The 21,854-nt window shown below is 51.0% G+C and overlaps 1 protein-coding gene across 3 annotated transcripts; it reads right to left on the reverse strand.

The window, feature by feature from the left end:
* Positions 1-1,569: 1,569 nt before the first annotated feature.
* Positions 1,570-19,206, reverse strand: ENDOU (endonuclease, poly(U) specific). Of its 3 annotated transcripts, none has more exons than XM_032492696.1 (10): positions 17,527-19,206; positions 11,907-12,029; positions 9,676-9,747; positions 9,053-9,187; positions 8,428-8,599; positions 7,843-8,042; positions 4,859-4,972; positions 4,135-4,241; positions 3,281-3,423; positions 1,570-2,706 (listed from the first exon to the last, which is right to left on the reverse strand). In XM_032492696.1, the coding sequence occupies exons 1-10, from the start codon at positions 17,837-17,839 to the stop codon at positions 2,586-2,588; spliced, it is 1,500 nt and encodes a 499-aa protein (XP_032348587.1). In that variant the 5' UTR covers positions 17,840-19,206; the 3' UTR covers positions 1,570-2,585. The 3 variants fall into 3 exon arrangements, with proteins under 3 accessions (XP_032348587.1, XP_014419496.1, XP_032348588.1); XM_014564010.2 differs by lacking the exon at positions 17,527-19,206 and adding an exon at positions 16,692-17,428; XM_032492697.1 differs by lacking the exon at positions 17,527-19,206 and adding an exon at positions 14,963-15,518.
* Positions 19,207-21,854: the final 2,648 nt, after the last annotated feature.

Below are 21,854 nucleotides of genomic sequence, written 5' to 3' on the forward strand. Positions count from 1 at the left end.
TAGAAACAAGACTGTTACCAGGTGAGAAAAGTAAGAATAGCAAAGATAATAAATCGGTTGTTCCGTTTCAATGGTAAAGACTGGCCTGAATCGCTCAACCACCACATCAGCTGGAACCTAAGGGATGACGATGTAAACCTTTTCTAACCCTTTTCTCACTTCACTCAACTAAAGCCTGGGCTATGCCGACCGCCCAAGCCCCTTCATGAATATTTATGTGCCCTTAGCTTAAAGCATCCCCGGTTTTGCTGTTTGGGGAGACACTGCTTTGGTAAAGATCCCGGTGTTCTTTCTTGCTTCTAGTGATGAATCCTCCCTTCTCCCGATCTTTGGCTTCATTGTGTCTTTTGGCTCAACAACCACCAAGAGGCAAACCCAGTTTTCACATGACAGTTTTTTCTTGATAGCCAGACATGATGTACCAGTAAAAGGAAGTGCTATAAATAGGCCTTTAGTAATAGGGTGCTGAGATGTGAGGGGTGGGAAAGCACTCCACAGTCCTTTGTAGGTCTGTCTTTTAGTCGGCCTGTGCCTCTGTACTGTAAACTGCACAAGTGTTTCTCAGGTCTTTTCTCCGCCTTTGTGGGGAAAGGATGCGTTGGGGTTGGCTGGAGTTAGTCTTTCCCTCCCCCAGTCAGAGTTAGGCTCTGATAATACCCTAGCCGGTTAGGCTCTGGGTAACCAGTTTCCTTGAGGGCAGACTTTGTTAAGAAGAATTGTTAAGAAGGACAGAATACTCTGCAGTATTTCAAAGTGGTTTTTTTTCTCACACCTGAGCTGGAAGGCTGAAGGAATTTCTCTCATTTATTTACTGTGGGAGCCTGGTGGAGCTCCTGGAGGTAAATCTCACAATATTGTGCAGGTGCCCTATAACTGGGTCCCCTGAGTTGTTTTGTTTTGTTTTAATCTTTTTTTAATTTATTTTTTTGTTGTTGGGGGCAGGTAATTAGGTTTGTTTGTTTGTTTATTTAAATGGAGGTACTGGGGATTGAACCCAGGACCTCTTGCATGCTAAGCATGCAATCTACCACTGTGCTGTAGCCTCCCCCTCACCCCCGTGGAGTTTTTAACTCTCAAAGGCACTGCACTGAGCCTCCAGCAAGACATCAGTTACAGCTCAGGTTTGCCTACTCCAGCACTGGTTTCTGCTCGAGTGTCTCTGTTGCAGTAAGCTGTGTTTTCCTATATTCACCCGTCTTTCCAATCTTGCAGGCAGCAGTTTGCCTGTGTCCTCCTCTCGTACAGATCCAAGAAGAAGTGTTGGTTTTCCCATCTGCTGTTTTTACTTGTTCTTAGGATGCAGTAGTGACTTCCAAGCTCCCTCTGTGTGGAACCAGAAGCTGCAAGGGCCCTCCTTCTACTCTTCACATTACAAGTCCACCAGGACAAATTTTCTCCCCATCTTAGCGAGAGAGACCTGGGGAGTCCTCGGGGACTTTACCGAGATACCATGTCCTCCAGGTCATCCTGAAGAGCCACGAAAGCCAGAAGCATCACTCGTAGCCCTGCTCCTCAGAAAGGGCAGGGAGACAGACAGTCGAGGGGGGCCATACACAAAGAAGAGACCCATTTCCTATTTTCTTAAATGACTTTAATTGGAGACTCAAATCCTCTAAACCGTAGTTCAAGCCTTGCTCTGTGGGACAGTATCTGATTCCCAATGGGGTTAGGGAAGAAATGCATAATCGAGGTTGGAATAGGGAGCCCCAGTCTCCCTGGTCTTCTGCTGTAGAGTTTATGCAAATTGTGGCTGCTGAGTAAGACTTAAAATAATTACATTAGTGACACCCAGCTATAGGTTCCTTTCTTCTTCTGATGCAGAATCTTCTTCCTCTGAGGAGACCTCCTTCACGAACTATTTGGGATCAAAACACAGCTCTGTAGCTGCACTAAATATCTAAAGGCTTCTTGATGCAGTTACTGAGCTGACTGTGAAAACCCCAGGCCTGGAGAAGTCCACTCCCTCTCCAGCCTACTCACTGCACCACCCATTAACCTCTCCACCCAGCGCTGGAGTTCTCCCGGACCCTGTTCTGAGAGGACCTGACACTAGAAAAGACCAAATACCCATCCTCGATCTCCATGGCCTGGTTTCTTTGAGGCCCTAGCATAGGGCTGCATTGCAGTTTGCAGAGCTGTGTACAATAACAGCCATTATAGTCATCTGGAATTTCTGTCAGCCGTTCTTCCTAAGAACAATTGAAAACACCTTCACAGTAAGAATACCATCAGGTTTGCCCCTTCACCAACCCCCAAAAGAGGAAATGGGACAAACCGGTTTACATTAAAAGGAAACACGAGGCCTGGAGAGGTCAAAGGCTTATTCACAGTTCCACCTCCCATCAGGGCAAAGAGCTATCAAGGGTCCCCAGCTTCTGTCTGGGCTCTTGTTTCCAGAATGCTGGAGGCCGAAGATTTGACTGTTTCTCCAGTTTGTATCTTTTCTCTCTCTCCCATATGGGCATTTCTGGATTTGGGAATCCCTCCCGGTCTCTTCCATTCCCTCGCCCTCCAGCCCAGAGCAGATAGCACGTCAGTCCTACAAGAGCCTTCACTGCCCTCATGCCCCTTCCTGGCTCAAAGCTCTACTGGGTGGAGGACACCACGTAGGCTGTGGCGATGTACTTCTTGCCGTTCCCGTAGGTTGACTTCTCCCAGGTGTAGGTCTGGATGGCCAAGGGATGTCCGCCCAGGCTTAATTGGCACCTGTGGGGAAAGATCACCAAATCACAGGGACCTGCTTCACTCCACCTCTGTCCCCAGGCTGGAAGGATCAAGTCCAACTGATGCAGAAGGGCTGCACCTCATCTTAAATGGCCTCTAAGGGGGCTCTTTCAAAATCGTCTTATTTTCTGTCTTCTTAAAGAACACTGGTCCTCATCTTTCCCAAAGTAAAACTCTAAAATCCAATCCTAGAGCTGAAGCCCCCAGAAATGAAATGTCTTCTTAGGGTATCAGAAGTGTTTGGACCCAGAGTCCTCAAATGGTAGAGAAGATGAAGCCTAGTGGTTTCAGACTGCACCCTCTGGGGCTCCAAGGTTCCCCCAAACAGCCTCGGGGCCAAAGAGAGAGGCTTGGAGCCCCAGGGCAACTCATCTCTAACTATTTGTGTATTGAGGTCCGGTGGAAGATTGCCCTTAGGGGAAAGAGGAGGAGATGGTTCTGCTGCTAAGATGAAGGTTGGCGGCCACCGTCAAATCAAACAGCCTCGTGTCCCAAGCGAGAAAACCAAGGCCCAGAACGGTGATTTGTCCAAGCCCTCTGAGCCACCAGGACTTACACTTTGCCTGGCCTGGCGATGAAGCACAGGGAGTAGAGCGCAAACTCAAACTCAGGGCTGCTGCCGATGAAAGCTGAGCCCACTTGCTTGTAGTAGCCGTCCCAGCTGAACTGCATGGCCAGCACGTCGGGGTAAGAATCCCACTGCGGAGAGAGGGCAGCAGAGGGAGGTCTGGTGGGTGCCACAGGGCAGGCAGAGGGGTGGCCAGGATTTGTCGAGGGCCCGTGGGGCCTGTGTGAGCTTTCTGGGGAGGCTGGATTCTTTAAATCAACAGAGGAAGCAGTCTGCCCCGCTGAGGTGTCTGATTCCCGCTGAGACCCTCCATCTGGAGCCACCAGCAAGTGTCTCCCAAGGAGGCCAGAGTCCGCATCCAGATGGCAGATGCCGGAGAGCGGGGACATAACTATTCCCCGTGGCCCTCACATGTAGAAGAGAGGGACAGTGTATTGCCCCCAAATTATTTCTAGGCCCAGGGCAGTGAAGGTTTCTTTTTTAATAAAAATGTAAGAAGTTTAACTCAGACTAGCCAGACTGAAACTTCTAAGGAAACTCAGGCAATGGGTAATTGCACGTCTTTTGTTTTCCCCTTGGAGAATCCTCTCCTGTCCCAACTCTCCCACTGAGAGAGAGTGCCTTCTGCCTCTGGCCCCCTACAGTTTGGAACCTTCACTGGAAGCATCCTGGCCAGCTAAACCCGCTCTCCAGCAGACAGGAACGTCATATTTATAGTCCCCATTAGGCTGCCAAGAGGGTCAAAGTGAGAGACGAGTCTGACTGTTTGGAATGCAGAATGAGGAGAGGAAGTCTGGGTCCTAACAAGCCTTTTCCAGCCCGTGGGGACACTCAGTACTCACAGGCCCGTCATAGATGTGGCTGTAATAGTCAACCAGGCCTGCCTTCTCCTGTGTGTAAAAGCGGATCCAATTATGGAAGCCAGTGACCTTGCCTTTTTTGACTTCTCCTGTAATAAAGAGATCAGCTTAGGTGATCTGGGCGTCCCCTCCAACCTCTTTCCCCGCTCCCATGCCAAGGCTGCCCAGTCTCTGACTCCGAGAATATTCACCTGCTCAGCCCCTTGCCCCAATTTCCCAGAGTCCCTCGCATCCCTAACTCTCACCTCAGAAGCCTCCACCCCATTTCAGCTTCAGCCCTGGGAGAGTTCCTTCTCCCAGCTGATGCTGGGCCAATCTGAGATGCTCCTCTAGCCATTTCCCTAGGAGCAAGCCAGCCTTGGTGGGAGCTTTATGGAGTGGAGCAGTGCAGAGAAAGAGCGTGGCCTTCTTGGGAAGCGGCGGGTCAAGCCCAGAAGCAGAGGACCACTGAGATACGCAACCATGGCCTCAAACACGTCTCCCTTCCTACATGTGCCCCTTGGGAGCCCCAGTATCTGGTGATCTTTCTACCTTAGATACTCCAGAAGAAACTTCCTCAAAAATGGCTCTCTCAGACCCCTCCCTCTTGGCCCCAAGGTACACGTGCCCCCCACCTCCCACCTCCCACCGCAAGCTGGCCTGGCTGCTGATTCTTCAGTGCCTCTTCATCCCTGCAACTCTTTCTTTCCAAGCAGAGTAATCCCACCTGAGAAGACGTGTTCAAAGCCACTTGAGTCCCCCTCTTCACTGCCTCTTGAATACAGCCCAAACCACATGTTCTTCAAGTCGCTGACAAACTCTCGTTCCGAGCTGTAGCGGTCTGGGGAGAGGCACACAGAGGACTCAGGAGAGGAGAAGGCGGGGCCAGACCCTGGGAAGCAAGGAAGGGCCACCTGCTCCAGCACAAGAGACATGTGGGTTCAACCAACAAATGTATTCAATTGTTCGTTCAACAGTTATCTACGGGGCACCTGTTTTGGGCCAGGCCCAGATCTAAAGGCTGAGAGTTCAGGGAATCCCAAGGACAAGATCCTTGTCTTTACAGTTTATATTCCAGTGAAGGAGACAAATAATAAACAGTATGATTTCAGACAAGTGCTATGAAGAAAATAAAGCAGATTGTCCCATGATGGCTGGGGGTGGGGACAGGGTGGGGGCTCTTCTAGAAAGGCAGATGAGAAAGGCCCCTCTGAGAACGTAGCACTAATCAGGGACCCGGAGGATAAGGAGTCGTCCATGCAAAGATCAAGGGGGAAAGATTCTAACACGTAGAAGGAACAGCAAGTGCAGAGGCTCCAGGACACCTTCGGCTTGGTGTTCAAAGAGCTGACAGCCCATGGGACTGGAGCACAGTGAGCAGGAGGGGACAGCAGTAGGAGAGGAGGACCAAGAAGCAGGCAGCGGCCGGGTCACGTGAGCCACCCACCCCAGCCAAACAGTGATAATAACAAAAATATATGAGTACATTTTATGTGCCCAGCGCCATTTTAAGTGCTTCCAATCCTCACACTGAGTTTTCACAGCAGGTTGGTACTAACTACCCACAGTTTTAGAGATGAGGAAACTGAGGCAGACAAAGGTTCTAGAACTCACGCGTAATTACACACTTCATAAGAGGTAGACACAGCACTCGAGCCCGTACAATCTGGCTCCGGAGACTGATCTCTTAACTACAGCTTCTTGGTGGTGGGAGAGCCACTGAAGGGTTTTAAGCAGGGGAATTATGTGACAGGAGCTTTGTTTTTAAGGAATCATCCTGGTTGTGTACATAAAGAGGTCAGTGAGGTGTATGAACAGAAGCAGAGAGACCAGTTTTGAGGCTAACGCTCTGTCCACGTCGGCAGTGGTGGCCTGGACTGCAGGGGCGGCTGCAGAGGAGGGGGACACGTGGGCAGATCGCAGATAGATTTTGAAGATGGAAGTGATGGACGGTCCTGGTAGAGGAAAAGTGGGTGGGGAGCAGCGAGATAAAGAATCTAGTATGACTCCTGGGCTTTTGGCCTGAGCAACTGGGTGAATGATGGGGTCATTTATGAGATGAGGAAGACCAAAGAAGGAACAGGTCTGGAGGAAAAGGCGGGAACCGTGAGTTCTCTTTACACTAAGTTCTGAGTAGAGACCAGATGGATAGCCAGGGAGAGATGTCGGAGAGGCTGTTGGGACCCAAGGGAAAGGTCGGGGCTGGGGATCTGAATTAGGGAGCCATCAAATATCAACGGTTTACTGCCCAGAACAAAAAAGATACTGGACCTTTTTCCTTCTTTCAAGGATTTAAAACACTAGATATACGTATCTGTAGTGTATGACTGAAACATTATGCTGCACACCAGAAACAGACACAACACTGTAAACTGACTATACGTCAATAAAAAAGAATGCAAATTAAAAAAATAACAACACAACTGGAAAACAAGACTGAAAATACATGAAATAACAGCAGTTTCACAGTCTGAATGGCTCCCGCTTACCCGGTGCTGACTTTCCACTGAATGTTTTGCATGCATTGATTCCCCCAAGATGCCATTTCAAAGATAAGGCTCTGACAGGGTCTGAGGGTCTAGTGGCCCAGAGTCACGTGCACCATTAACAAGTGAAAGGAAGTCTCTCTGGCCCAAGGCTATTTGGGGCCAGACCCCAAACGCTTGACCTCTGAAGAGGCGCTGAAAGCCAGCCGTGAGCTGCGGCTGTTTCATAAATGCGGTGGGATGTGAGCTCAAACTTTAAGAATAAGGGGGATGTGGACAGGGAGAGTGGTGTAGGCTGGGTGGGTAGCGGACAGCCTGGACTGGGGCTCAGTCTCCGCCTCCAAGGTCCTCTCGTGTGCTTACTACGAAAAGAACACCAGGGGGCAGTACAGGATCGCATCCTCTTTGTAGGGATTGCTTGTGTGTCCCTGGCTTTACCTAAAAACAATGCTACAAACTCTTACCGGGGCCGCCCAAGGATGGAATGCCGCCATCCCACGGCCAGCAAGGAAAGACCTGGCTGGAGCCACTCCCGAGCCAAGGCCCAGCTGCCTGGAGTTCAGGAAAGGAATCTGGAGGACACTAACAAACACACCCCATGCCAAGAAGTCCTGCGGCCCCAACCTTTTTTGGTCGGATTCAAATGATCTCTATCTGGAGTCAACTCCAAGCAGAACCCTTCCCGGTAGAACTTCCCCCAATGAACCTCTGTTGATTTTCTGTTGCTGTTTCCCCAGCCAAAATGTGGAGTGTGCCCCGCCTCCTTTCTGGACTTAGTAGCCCGAGGAAGGGGCAGAATCAGGGACTCTGCGTGCCCTGGAAAGTGGTGCTGACTCTGAGATCACCTGAGGTGGCGGAGAAGTGTTCTGGGGGGCAGTGGGGTGACTCATGGCCTGCAGAGAACCCTGAGACCGAAGCAGCTGAGTTGGGGAGTAAAAGAGGCAGCTAAGATTAGGTCAAAGAGATGGGGTGACTTCTAAACCAGACAGAGGTTTGGAAGCTGTTCAGCTCCTGCTTGGGCCCATGGTCTCTTCTGGGCTCCTCTCTGGCCCCCTCCCGCTCCCTCCCAGAGGTACACTGGCCTCCACGTGGTCCCCACCTGCTGTCTTAACCTGCCCACCATGGAGCCTCCAGAGGTTCCAGGCCCCCTGCAGGCAGACCCGAGTCCGAGTCAGCACTGCCTCCTCACGGGGCCTGGGGGAGGAGGCCTCACTGCCTCACTCACTCTGCTGATGGAGAAAGCCATACAGCTCCTTCATGACAGCCGTCTTCATGACCTCTCTGAGGAAGGTGTCCTGCTCGGCCAGCTGCTGGGCTGTGAAGTGCTCCCCGCGGCCCGTGTCCCGCTGGTAGTTGTTGAGGAGGTTGATGAAGGCTGCATAGGTTGGCTTGGAGAAGAGCTTCTCATTGACGTATGTGAAGAGCCTGGGGGAGGCGGAGGGAGGCCGGTGAAGGGCCTGAACGTGCGGCAGAAACCCCTCCAGGAACTTCCAGACGCAGGGGCTGGCACTGCGAGGGTTGGGTTCAGAGGAAGCGTGGGGACTTCAGAGACTTTTGGGGACAATGCATGAGGTCACTCTTTTCTGCCATGTCATCTCTTGGAAGTATGTTCTAGTCTCAGTCCAGCCACTCCCAGAAACCCTCCCAAAAGGATCCCACAGTCCCTCAAGATGGCTTTATCTATCTCTGGAGACCTATTTTTCCCCTCTCCTTTTGATCCTGCCTGCCTGGAGGAGAAAAGAATTGAGGACCCCAAAAGAAGCAAAGCTTGGGGAGAGACTTTGCAGGAAGAGGAGGGAAGGGAACTCACGGCTCTGGGGAGCAGTCCACTTGGTCTCTGGTCTCTGAGGGCGAGATACATTTCTGGCTGTTGAGAACGATGTCTTCCTTCTGGGCTTTGTTGGTATCTGCCCTGTAGATCTTCTCAGAGATGCCCTGCAGCTCCTCCTTGGTTATGGCATCACTGCTGCGGGAGAAGCCCTCTGGGAGGAATTGGGGGGGGGGTGTATCTCAGAGCCCGAAGGAGGCCAGGAGACAGGCAGCTGTCTGTGTGCACCCCCTCCTGGGCACCTTCCAGGATCTGGCAGCGGGGGAGAGAGGCTACAATCAGGCACCCTAGTGATTGCATGGCAGGGGCCTGGCCTAAATGATCCTTAAAAATCAGCAATGGCCTTGCCCACAGAATGTCCACAAAATATCCACACGGCCCTCTGCCCCTAGGGAAGTTCTCCCATCGCCTGGAGGGGTTGTTAAAGCAGACTAGGGGTCCCCACCCACATGATTTCTGAGTCATTGGGTCTGGGGTGAGCCCTAGAGTTCCTAAGTCTAATAAATTCCAAGATGATGCTGATGTGGCTGGTCCAGGGACCACACTTAGGAAATTATTGCTCTAGAGAGTTCCCCAGCCTCTGGAGCGACAAGAGCAGGAGACTGACCGTGGCCACATAGGCTCTCGAAGTCCTCACAGCAGTTCCCAAACTCTTGGCAGCGGGCATTGCAGTGGCACGGGTGGTGCTTGTGGAAGGCCTCCTGGCAGCGGCCCTGGCAGGAGTTGGGTGCCGAGTACAAGCCTGCGGGGACACGGAGGAGGTGTGTCCTGGGCAGACTGCTAGGGGTTGCTCTGTCGGGGTGAGTTCCCCCCACCTCCCCCCATCAGCCTTGCTCTCCTGACTCTTCCTATTAAAGAACTCCAGGGAAGGAAAACAAACAAGCTTAATCGGTGCACACCCTTCATGGTCAGGAAGTCCTTTCTGGTGCTGAACTCTACTTTCTGGCCTGTTGTTTTTATAATCTCCTTACTCTAAAAATAAAATCTCTTCCACTTCCCTCTGCCTCTCGCCTCTCTTTCCTGCCTGTTCCCCAGGCTGCAGAGGCCTTTGGGCTGCCTCCCACCCAGGCCTTAAGAGTCCAGCGAGCCCCTCTTGACCACCTCCAGGTGCTGGATTTGGGGCTCATCTGGCCTAGGCCTGGGCCTGTGGCCACTAGCATGGCTGCCCCCTCCTTGTCACCCTCTCAAGTCCCTTAGCCGGATGGTTCCCCTTTGGGGAGGCCAACTCACTGCCCACGGGGGCCCCCTCCGTCTCTTCCTCCAGCTCCAAGAATCGCTCTGGCTCTTCGGAGTCCTCTTCAGCTGCAGATCAGAGAAGTCAAGTCACCAAACATCCCCGAGGGGTCCCTCCTCTTTGTCTCTGGTTGTCAGCTCTCCAAGCCTCAGGGACAAGCATGTGCAGTGGGAACAGTGTGAGGGTACCGTGAACTAGGTGAAGGAGGAGGAAAATCTGAAAATGTGAGGCAGAGGGAGATTGAAAACTGTTCTAAAAAGTGAAAGCACATCCCTGGGGATGAGCTTCCTCGCCGTTTACCCTTCTGATACTCGGCGTGCTCACCCATAAAAAGGGAAGGGGCAGGAGGTGGGCCCTCTGAGGTTGGCATGACTTTTCTTGAATGTAAACCTATAGATGGGTAGATGTGACTGGCTCCAAACGACAAGGCCCTCTCTTAGGAACGTCCCTCACCTACAGTGACTCCCAGAGTCAAGGGTGAATTCCTCCCAGGCCTTGTGGAATAGAACTGTTTCCTGAGATACCAACTGCCCTACTTTCTTCACAATTATACTTGGCCGTGGCCACAAAGGCTGTGTTTGGGTGGAAGGCGTGTTCAGAAAAGCACATTCCTGTTGCTGCCCTGTTCCCTTTCCTGCGTGCTGAGTGACTGCAGCCTCATCTCGGGAGGGGACGGGGGGAGAAGGGCGCAGTGAGGGTGGGGAGCGAGAGGAAGAAACGCTCCTGGGGACTCTCAGCTCCTTCCTCATCACAGAGCAGAACGAATTCTCGCAAAGAAACAACACCATTAGAAAGTGCGTCACCATCTGTTAGTGGGTTCACTGGATAGCATCATGTTATCACCATTGGTACCATGGGGCAGGTTATTTATTCAGTCAACAAACATCCTCTGGTCACTTGCTTTCTGCCAGCCTGTGTTCTAACTGCTAACAATCCACAGGTTCTTAACTCAGCTGCATTTGACACTACATAGACTTTTGTGAACTGATCTAGAATCTCAACCATCATTTACAATATTTTTCCTATAGGAAAAGAATGCTGAGTTGCAAATCAGAGATTAGTGATGAAATGGTTCCTAGACTGAATATCAGCTCTATCCTGAAATGCCAGCCTGATGAGCCCAGGTGAACAGGCCTTCCTATGTCTGCTGAATGGGGCAGAGGGTAGCAGAAGAGCGGTGGGCTCTGATTCTGGCACTGAGTTCTGGGCCTGAGTTTCCCTGCCCTGACCTGATCAGCAGAACTTCTGCTAGTATGAATGGTTTTGTGTAAATTGAATCAGCGTTTCTTCTGAGGGCATGTGACTGGGTCAGCAGGGACCACTTGGGCAAATTAGGAAAAGGTACTCCTTTCTCTTCACCAAGACACATGGCTTAGTGAGAAGGGTACAGATTCAACTTTGGTCTAACTCGCCTTCTCAGTCTGGGGCTTTTGTGCAGTGCACAGCCTGTACAACTTTGTGTAGTGGTCTTGCTGGCCATCGTCCACCATGGCTTCAGTGACTATGTTTTCCAAACTGGGAATCAAGGCACACAGTTTGACAGGGAACTTGGCAAGGCTTTGTGTCACAAAGCAGAAGACCATCTATCTGGGAGTCTAAAACTTTGGAAGCCTTTAAACAAGGAAATTATTCCAAACGAGTTTTTCAAATGATTCATTTAAAACTGTGTGGTTGGAGTAACAGAGGGACAACTGACTTTCCAGGGTGGTGCATGTCCCATTTGATCGCTGGCCTTAGGATGGCAGGTTGGTCCACACGCCCCAGGAAGTGCGGTGCGAATTGTGATGGTCACTGTGACCCTTTGCAGGCTCCCTGGTGGCACTCAAGTTGGGCAAAGTTCACTGCCATTTTTATACTTCGGCAAATAATAATTGGTAATGTAATATATGCTCAAATAATATTTTCTTCTTTTTCGCTTTTTTGGGGATGACTTAAACTTTCAAGATATTACTCATCCTGATAGTTCCTAGACAGACATTCCAGGGAAATGACATCTATTTTAAGTTGAGGTTTTACATTGGAGGCATCAGAGAATACCTGGGACAAGTGGCGACCAAAGTGGCTCTGCCCGTCAGCGTCCTCGTTCAGGCCCTTGGAGCCCTGCCATCAGTCTGGGACCCTGCTCTGGACAGCTGGACACCCTGGCCAGCAGCCCCTCAGGCAGGCTGGCTGTGATCATGACCTACCTGCCATGCCTCCCACACCGTTCACCCAAAAGGAGCCTCACCAATACACAGGTACTCATAGTCTTCACAGCAGTCCCCGTGCTGGGGACACCGGCGGTCACACTGGCAGGCAGCGTCCCGATCAAATTTCTCATAACAGCGAGATGCGCATGACTCCGTTCTGTCTGTGGGCAGTAAAGGTCACAGATTCAGCTCTGTGCAGATCCTCCTCTCATCACAGTACCCTCTGCGGGAGGGTTCCCAGCAGGGGCCCCATCTGGCAGGGAAGGTCATTGCCAGCTGCCAGGGAGCTGTACGTGCACAGCCTCCCATGCACAACATGAGCCTCACCCCCACTGCCCACCATCCCCACCCACTGACTATTGCAAGGCTCATGATATAGACCAGGGTCACAAGCTACTGGGGCTAGACTTGTAACACACATGAGTCAAGAAGCAGGGAGGCAGTAGAAAGAGGTGGGAACTGGGACTAACTTGACAACCATGCCCTGCCTGAAATTGGCAGCTGCTGTCAGCTCCAGTCAATTGTTACCACATTGGGATGCAGGCTGTGTGGCCAGAGCCTCCAGTTTTTCAAGAGAAGCCTTAATTTTTATGTGAAACTTTTCAAATTTTTAAATATTTGGACAGAACAAAGAGAGGGGTCTGTGGGCCAGGTGTGGTCCAGAGGCCACTATTCACCTGTCCTGTAGAGGATGGTGAATCACTGTCACTCTAGTGATCCCACCTGCCCTCTTCCTCTGTCCCATCCCCTGCCTCTCATCCTGTCCCTTTTACGTCTTCTGCTTCTTTGTTCTTCCCTCCCCTTCGTTTGCTCTCCTCTGCACCCCCTTTCCCGCTGTGTCCCATCTTTCTGTTTCTTCTAGTCCTGGGCATGCATTTGGATGAGTTTAGCTCAGGATGGGGAATGAGGTGGGTGTGAGTGAGAACTGGGCTTTGGAATAGGATCTGTTATGCAACCACAGACCACATCCCTTACTCCAGCCAAATGGCTTGCAGAAACAAGCTTTTGGCGCAAGGGGCATATAACAACAAATTTTGAAAGAAATGGTACAAACCCACCATCACTCCTAAAAAAAACAGGCCCACCACAGCAAAGACAGTGGAGAAGGCAAGCCAGGGCAACAGCTGGCTGGGTGCCCTTTCCTTCCACTCTGGGCTGAAAGGGTGATAACAGACTCTTTGTTTGTATTTGAGGTTCCTGGGGTTTGGAAATAGTGGGTACTGGGTCAGGCCGTGGGTTACGGAGAATGTCAAGATCAGAGTCAGACTTACAGTTAACACTGGCATTTGTGTGAATGAAGAATCTGAAACCTAATTTTGGCCAGAGTTGGGGTTAGTTAGGTTTAGATTAAGAGCTCCAGTTAGGATTTGGGCTTGAATTAATTACTGAGAAAGTAACAATTTTGTGTTGCTGTTTGGGCGAGGAATGGGGAATAGATTTAAAATGACATTCAGGGTTGAGAAACATGTCAGGACAAGGAAAGGAGAAAAAAAAAATCACAATTTTGCCTTTGATTAGATTTAGGGTTTGGTTCTGGTTGTGATTCCACAGAGGTAATAGCATTATGATTTAGCCTGGACTGGGGTGGAAGTGGATGTTAGGGATGTGGGTTTAGTTACGAGTTTGGATTCTGGGATTAGGGTTTATACTGTGCAGAAGGAGGCACAGCAGAGAGGTCAAGGGCTCGAACTCTGGCACCAAAATGCTTGAGGCTGGAAATCTGGTTCTGCTGCTTCCTGGCCATGTGATCTTGAGCAAGTTATTTGACCTTTTGTGCCTCAGTTTCCTTATCTGTAAAAGTGGGATAATGATGGAACCCATCTCATGGCCTAGTCATAAGAATTAAATGAATTAATGTTTATAAAGCACTTAGTAGAGTGCATGATACATAGTAGCACCATGTAAGTGTTGGAGAAATAAATGGTGGCAATATTCCTGCCCATCTTCAAGGTGGCAAGTGTCCAGACTGGCTGGAGCAGTCTTTTCCTGCCAACATACTTAATCTAGCTGACTCCTTCCCTGGTTTCATCTGAACCATCCCTTGGGCTGGAGTGTCAGCACATTTATGTTGCTGACAGCTTCCTGGCTGACACCATCTCTATGGGTCTGTGTTCTTTACATCAGAGAAGTGTCAAGTCAGGATTAATCCAGGTTCTGGGGCAACTTCGCGTTGTGTAAAATGCCTCCAGTGTGGCCAGGAAGGCAGATCCAATGGGCTGTCCCTAAAAAAGACCAGACCCAAGGCCACTTGTCCCTTCCAGCCCAGAGGAACTCCTCCTGCATCTTAAATGATGCTCCCTTGGAACCCCAAGGCAAAGATCTTAAGAAGTTTTCAGCCCAGAAGGAAGGCTCTGTGAGCTGCCTGCTCAGTCAGCCTGGCAGTACACCCAGAATCCAAAGGGAGAGAATTGAGAGAAATCAGGGCAACGTTGGTAATGGATCAGCAGAGTCCAAGGAAGGAATTCACTCCATTCCAGCAGCTGGCATTGCTTGAGAAAGGCTGCAAGTGAATAGTGAGCTCTGTAGCGTCAGGAGGACACCCCCACTGGCCCTGCCTGAGTGGACTTTTTCATCTCTGTTCAAGAACTCTGTCCTCAGTAAGAACCCCGAAGCCGGGATGCTTCACACCTCTGTAAATCTGATCAGCCTCAAGAGGACTTTGGGATTTGAAGGGGAAGGGGAGGAGCGAGAGGGACTTTTCCTTGCAGGCACTTCCCCGTGCTGTTCTGGGGACACTCAGCTGCCTAGTCGCCCTGACTACTCACTCCAGCGCTCCCACGCATCACCTCCCATTCACACAAACACTGGAGCAACAGCCAGGCATCTGAATCACTGCTCCAGGAACCCTCCACCTTTTGTCCCTCTGCCCCATCTCTCTGACTCTCTCTTTCTGCCTTTAGTCATTTTGGCCTTTCTTCTCCAAGACACAGATTCATCCCTGGTAAAGAGCTTATCACCCTCTGCAGCCTCCCACTCCCTCACAAAATGCTAAATTCCTCTGCACATTCTAAGACTTCAATATGCCAGAGCACCACACCCTGTATGCATTGCCCACCAAGAAGGCCCGGTTCCAAGCCTGGGTGTCCCTATATACCGGCACTCAGCCCCTCAGGTGGTTGGAGGATCCTACATCTGTGCTTCTCTGGGTTCCCCGGATACTGTTTCCTTGGAGATCTGGTCAACCAAGATTTACTTCCAGGAGCAGATTCCTGCCTCAGTTCACTTGAAACAACAAAGGACCCAAGGCTGGCAATGATTCTCCAGTACATTTCATATTTTTGCATCTAAGCACAGAGATGCTGGAATAACAGAGACAAGAGCAAAGCCTCTACCCTTCCACCACCCAGGAGACCCTCACCTCCCCGTCAGTCCCACAGCAGGACCCACCACCGCAGGGGCAAGGGCTCCACCTGTACTTCTGAAGCCGCTGTTGCCTCAGCCCTCAGGAATGTCTCCCAGGGACCAATGTCTCCAGTAGATCTCCTCTCCAGAGACTGGGGCACCCCCACCCCACAGACACTCCTCACTGAGCTAGATGCTCTCGCACCCTTCCTCACCATCCACCACCCAGAGCTCAGACAGCTGATTCCCGGCTGCTCTGCCGTGGGTGTCAGAGCAGGGGATCCCAGCATGGGAGACCTGGGAACAGCTTTCCCCTCTAGAGGGTCTCCATTCAGGAATCCCGTTAGGGTCTCCTTATCCACAACCTGACTGGAAATGATTCTGAGAGTAAACTTTGTATTTATATAAGTTATTTTATATAAATAAGTATTAATCATATATTATAATCAATATTTACTATTAATTATATATAAATATAAAAATAGTTGTATATTATATAAATATAAATTATACATATGATTTATAAATTTTGGTATGTAAATATATTTTATATAAATAATATCTTTATGTAACTTATTTATAAATAAATATAAATTATTTAATATTTATTTATATTTATATTCAAAATCATAATCAAAGACCCAATTCATTGAGATCCCACGCCATGTAGGGTGCCTCTTAGGCGCTGTCTTATTTAATGCTTGCACCAGTCCTATGTAGGAAAGACGTGGTGGGGTTGGGATGGGTTTCAACCTCAGATTCTTTCTCCTCTGGGCAGAGGAGGATTCTCCCCACCCCTCAGCTCAGCCCCCTCCCTTAGTACACTTCCCACTCACCTACTAACTACCAATTACCACATCAGCGTGAACACTTGCCAGCTGTTAAACAGGAAAGTGCTCCTGTCCTCAGCCGCAGGTCCCACCCCCTGCACCTCTAGTACCTGGGTCCTTCTCTGCTTTCGTTCCTCTAACGTGAGACAAGACCAGTTCCTCTGACCACTTACTTGTACAGCCCCAGATAGCACGTGGCCTCCCTCCTGGTCAGGGCTCTTCCCATTTCCCCCTGAGCCTGCCCACCTCCTAAGGCTTTACCCAGAGAAACGTCCCACCCCTGACAACTCACCATGGAGGGAGTGACCCAGGCAGCCAAGCCGTTCAAACCCACAGCCCAGCAGCAGCCCCAGAAAGCAAAACCTCAGTGAGATCAAAAGTCAGGTTCGGCTAAGTGATGCTCAGGGTTCGCCTTCCAAGGTGTCAAGACAGGGCTTGCAGGGCATCATTCCATCAGCCTTGCAGCTCCCTTTACACGACCCAGTCCACTCCAGAGGCAACTCCTGCCCCAGACCAGGCCAGGTCTAAGGGGTCCATGGCTTTTGGACAGAGCTGGCCTTCCCTTGTCTTGATACCCTCCCCCTCTACCAAGTCCCCCAACTCTCTGCTTCTTCATGCAGGGCCCTGTCATCCCCACCAGTAGCAACTTACCAGCCCAGGCCAGGCCACAGAGCATGGCCACTAGCAGGGGTACACAGGCCCTCATGGTGTCCAGTTGGAGGCTGAAAGGGGTTGGCTGTTGGACTTTCACCAGACTCCAGGTGACTGTCACAGCTCCCAAATGAGCCTTACTGCCCAGGCTGATGCTTTTAAAGACATCAGAACTTGTGGATCTGGTGCCTCCAGATCCTTACAGGGAAAAAAAGGAGAGGGAGGGACCCCAGATGGAAGGAGACGGGGAGAGGGTGGGGCCCTACAGCTGTTGGAAGCCAGAGGCAAGGTGACTAAGCAGGCAGGTAATGCCAGATGTTCAGAACAGGTAATGCTAGCTGTTTGGAGCTAGAAAATAGGTCATGCAAGCAGGCACAGCACCTTGGGTCGCTTTGGGGGCTTCTCTGACCAGGCTAGGAGCGTCCATGGGCTTATCTTTGGGTGACGCCCTCTAAACATCCACCTACTGGGAAGCCGCTGGCCCAGTCTTCCAAGGGACTATAACGGGCTCCAACTTTGAGCTCCAGGGGCTCAGTGTGAGGAACGTAGTAAGAGGATTATTAAATGTTTGACAGTCCGTGCTTAAGCCAGGACTGGGGTCATCGGAAGGAGAGCTCTGGGAAGCATGTTTCAGAAACAAGTGCTTTTCTTACCACATCAAGCCACACGCAGCTACATCACCCTAGAAACACCATGCAAATGGGCCTCCAACCCTTACTGAGTTAGCATCTCAGGATCTCACAGGTTCAGATTTATGAGGCCGGGGAGGGCAGGAGTCCTCTTAAAGGCAGCCAGAAGGCCCAGCCTCCCCCTCCTCCCTTCATCCCCTACTTACCATCCTCTCCCACGTGGACCCCTCCCCAGAGAGGGGCGAAACTGCTCAGGGCTCTATCTTCCCAGGTCCCAGAGCAGAGGTGCCGCAGCATGGGGCTGCCACGCTGTCCCCTCCTAGTAAAGGTCAAATCTAAGTAAAACACCCTTTCTAGGAAGAGCCCTGCGTGGAGATCTCCAGCCCTCTCAAAAAAGAAAATTCTCATAGAAAAAAGGCAAAACTGATGACAATTGAGACCACTCTGTAGTGATTTTTTTCTGGGAGTAGAGTCATCACAGGGGAGCGCATCCTCCTCAATCAGCGTTAAGAGTGGCATTTTCTTCTTCTCTCTGGCCCTCAGTGTTATCTTTGCAATAGTGGTGTTGGGCCTAATGATGCCTTCTAAGTCCTCAGACTTCAATTTCCAAGCTTCCCACCCATGCCCCAGGGCAGGCAGTTGGGATGGGTTAAGGAGACTCCTCCAGCCGCTTGCTGTGTGGACAGGAGACCAAACGTGGGACCTCAGGGAGGAGAGGACAGACAGGGCACCTTGCCATGGGCTCACACCTGAAGCACTCTGAAGAGTAAGCCTCGTCCTTTATTCCAGGAAGGAACCCTAAAGGGAGTAGGAGCCGAAATGACTGCTTTGTTTGCATAAGTGTCATTTGCACAACCCAAAGGCAGGCAGCTGAGCCACTGCCAGGCAGAATCCTCATCCTCCCTGGATTGGCAGCATGTGGACAGATCTCGGACTCTGATTCGTTTAGGGAATAAATGAGTGTCCCTGGCCCGAGCACGAAGTAATGGCGCCTCAGAGTTTGGAACTGAATGCTCTATCCCTTCCAGGGGCCCAGCTAGATAGACTCTGGGCCAGGTCAAAGCTATCAGAGTGGGGGTGTTCTGGCCAGGGTTGCCCTGATGTCCCACTGGACTGACTATGGGATGGAGTTTCACGGGTAGGGGAGGTATGGGTCAGGATCAAGGCTGGGAGCTGGGGAGACAGTTGAAACTGACCTTATAGGGCCAGATGGGTCATCAGAGGACCCGAGTATTCCAGACAGGGGCCTCCAACCAGAGCCACAAGGTCGATCTTAACAACAATGGCCAACAAGGGACGGAGCACTTACTGTGTGTGTGTCACCCACGAAGAGCTTCCTATGCTCTCTCTCCCCCATTCTCACTACAACCTTTAACAGGCTCTATTGTTACTCTCATTTTACAGACGAGGAAACTGAGGCACAGAAAGGTTAGGAGATGTGCCCAGGAGCATAGGTTTATCAAGGTATGCAGCAGGGCTTCAAACCCAGATCCCTGTGACCAGAGGCCGTACTAATGAGCAGTGACGCCACATCACCCCCAAAACATCAACTTTCAAAATGCATCAACAACCACTTAATTATGTCTCAGTTGCTATGCAAAGTGGTCTGGAATCAGATTCATCGGAATTAAAGGGACCTCCATGGTCACCCAGCTCCAGTTCTCATATGATGCTGCCATGCCCTAAACCACCCTAAATCATCGCCCTGCCTCCCCGGGAAGGCCTCTGGTGCCAAGGAATCTCACCCTCTTGGGGATGCTCATCACCCCCCCTTCCCAGATCTGATTCCCAAACCCCAGGACTCTACAGCCCAAGGCATGCTGACATGGACAACAGTCAACAGGTTGGTCGGAAAAAGTCCTTTCAACCAATATATGAACATACAGCTGTACATTCATACAAAGATGTCTCATAGATCAACTTAGATGCACATATATATGTATACAGAGACAGACATTAAACTGTATTTCAGACAGCTTTCTCTTCCAGGCTGGCCTGGCCAAGTTCTCCCCCAGTTAGGTCCTCACCTCAGCTTTCAACTCCTGATTGAAAGTTCTTCTTCCCAAGGAGCCACCGTGTGGGCCAGCCAGCAAGGTGAGAGGCCCAGGAGGCCAGGTTCCAGAGACTGAGTGGGGAGAGCAGGGCAAGAGGTGCCTGTGGATGGTACACCCGCAATGAGAACACCAACGGAGGTGCCTCCCCCACGTCAGGAAGTGAGGAGAAGGCGCAGCTGTGGCCTCTGTGGAGGCTTGGAGGGTGGAGAAGAGAATGAAGCTGCCTGGGCTGGTATCCGGGTGGCCATCAGCCATCAGTGGTGTGAGGAACAGGGATTCCAGCAGCAAAGATTTACGGATGCTCATTATATGCCTGGTGTTGTGCTGTTACTGGACTGGCAGGGTTTGGGCTGGGCTAGAAAGCTGTTCTTAGAACCCGTTGGAACCCAACCCATTGGATGACAGAGGAGCCCCAAAATTAGGTCACTGCTTGAAGCAGACCACACTCATCTCTGGGCTACCGAGGTGGTCAGGGCTGTCACGACCAATAGGCTATGGGAGAGACTGATCCAGGGGGCTACGAAAGGGGACATACGCCTCGCCCAGCCTATTCCACTACCCTTGAACTCTCTGAAACCAAGGCCAGGTCACTTCAGCACAGGACCAGAGACTGGAAGGGCTCTGCAGCTGGCCCAGCACAGGTGAGGCCTGGAGTCTCTTACCCAGAGGACCCTGGCACCTGAAGATGCTGTGTGTCCAGACTGCAACCCGCTGTGGCCAGGGAGTACCCCAGGATGGCCACCTGCAGCTGATCACTAGTGAACCACCTCTTACTGAATGTGTCTTAGAACGGCCTCATGTGTGGTTTTCTCCCATGTCAGTTCGTGTACTGTGTACTACAACTGGGTCTCCAGGCTTTTTTTTCTTTTTTTTGAGTTTGTGAGCATCCCTGACATTCATCATCACACTCACCACCGGCCCTAGGTGCATTAGTCAGACCTGCCGCCAAGCCCATTCATCACAGAATCCCAGGCTGTCCTTCTGGTTCTGCTGGCCATGCCCCAAGCTGGTCCCCTACCTGAAATGCCCTCCCACAACTCGCCAGCTATCCATCCCCTACTCATCCTCCAGGCCCAGGGCAAATTCCCCCTTCTGCAAAGCCTAACTTCCTTCTCCAATCCTGCCTATGGACTCAGTTCTTGACACTTGTCCTGTGTGCCTTTGAAACACATCACACCCACCTCTGATAGATGTTGCTGCCAAGGGAGTGTCGGTTAACCCTTGCACTGCCACTTAACTTTTCTTCCATACAGATCGTTTCTCCAGCTGGCCTCTGAAATTCCTGAATATAGGGACTCCACCTCATGGGTCCCCTCTACTGCTTTGTATTGTCAGCCAGTGTGCGTTAGACAACTGTCAACTTGTGCCTGGACCCTCAAAGCATCGGTGAATGAGCAAAAGCATGAATAAGAAAACTGAGCCTTCCAGCCCTACTTGTGATCAAGGCTCAAGGGATGATGATTAGCAAAACAGAGAGATGAGAAGGACCCCCTCAAGAGCCCTGGAGGCTCTGGAGTTGGTACGTGTGGGAGGGGGCAGGGGGCTTACGCACAGTGGATGGACAAGGGAGTAGGGATTCATTTTGTAGTCATGATTTCATAGCAAACACTACTTGCATTTGGGACCAATGAAAACCTGGGGCGGGGAGCAGGGGTACCCAAAGCCCCAAACCACGCCTTGGCACCACCACTGCAAAGGGGCAGCCAGTGCAGGGATCGGCAAGATCTCAGGATTCCAGCAGCTTCTGAATCCACCAGGTAAAGATAACGCAACTTTATCCTGCTTTTGAAGATCTCAAATAACCACCTGCCGACACTTTTAGCCAGCTGTGCAAATGTTTTACACTGCCTGCGAGTGATCATAAAATAAAACTCCTATTTTATGTCGTCAAACCCCAGTGGCTTTGGAGAGGGTCTGGAGGCCCAGATGGGAACAAAGGGAAGTGAATAAGAGAGGCAGACAGCGATTAGGAGGCTCAGAGACAGCAGGGGAGTAGCAAGGAAGGTCAAGATCAAGACAGAGAGCCGGGCGGAGGCTGACCAGGAACCAGGCGCTGGGGTGAGGCACCTCGCCCACCGCTCGCCCCAGGTGTGTTGGCACAGCCAGCTCTTCTGCCCTCATGAGACGATGACAGCACTGGCAGGAGCAGTTCCCAGCCCAGTCTGGAGAGCTCCAAGCTAGTATCATAATTACTGTGCTGAGGTGTGACGGAAAAGCCGGGCTGGGCCTAACTTGTAAATCTAAGTGTAACAAGTGTCAAATTACTGATCTGAGTTCTACTGGGCTAAGTCATAAATCTAAGTTAATAAGTGTCGGTTTGCTGATTCCCTGCTCATTTTTTTTTGCTAGCCAGCTAAATTTTCAGAGAGGCATATCTGGCCTTGGAATGTCGGTCTGCTGCCTCCCTGCCTCTGCTTTTGTGATAAGGATGCTACTAAAGCTGTTCCATGCCTATTGGCCGAATACCCCAAGCTTGTAAT

Source organism: Camelus ferus, chromosome 12, assembly GCF_009834535.1.
Source record: "Camelus ferus isolate YT-003-E chromosome 12, BCGSAC_Cfer_1.0, whole genome shotgun sequence".
Lineage (NCBI taxonomy): Eukaryota > Metazoa > Chordata > Mammalia > Artiodactyla > Camelidae > Camelus > Camelus ferus.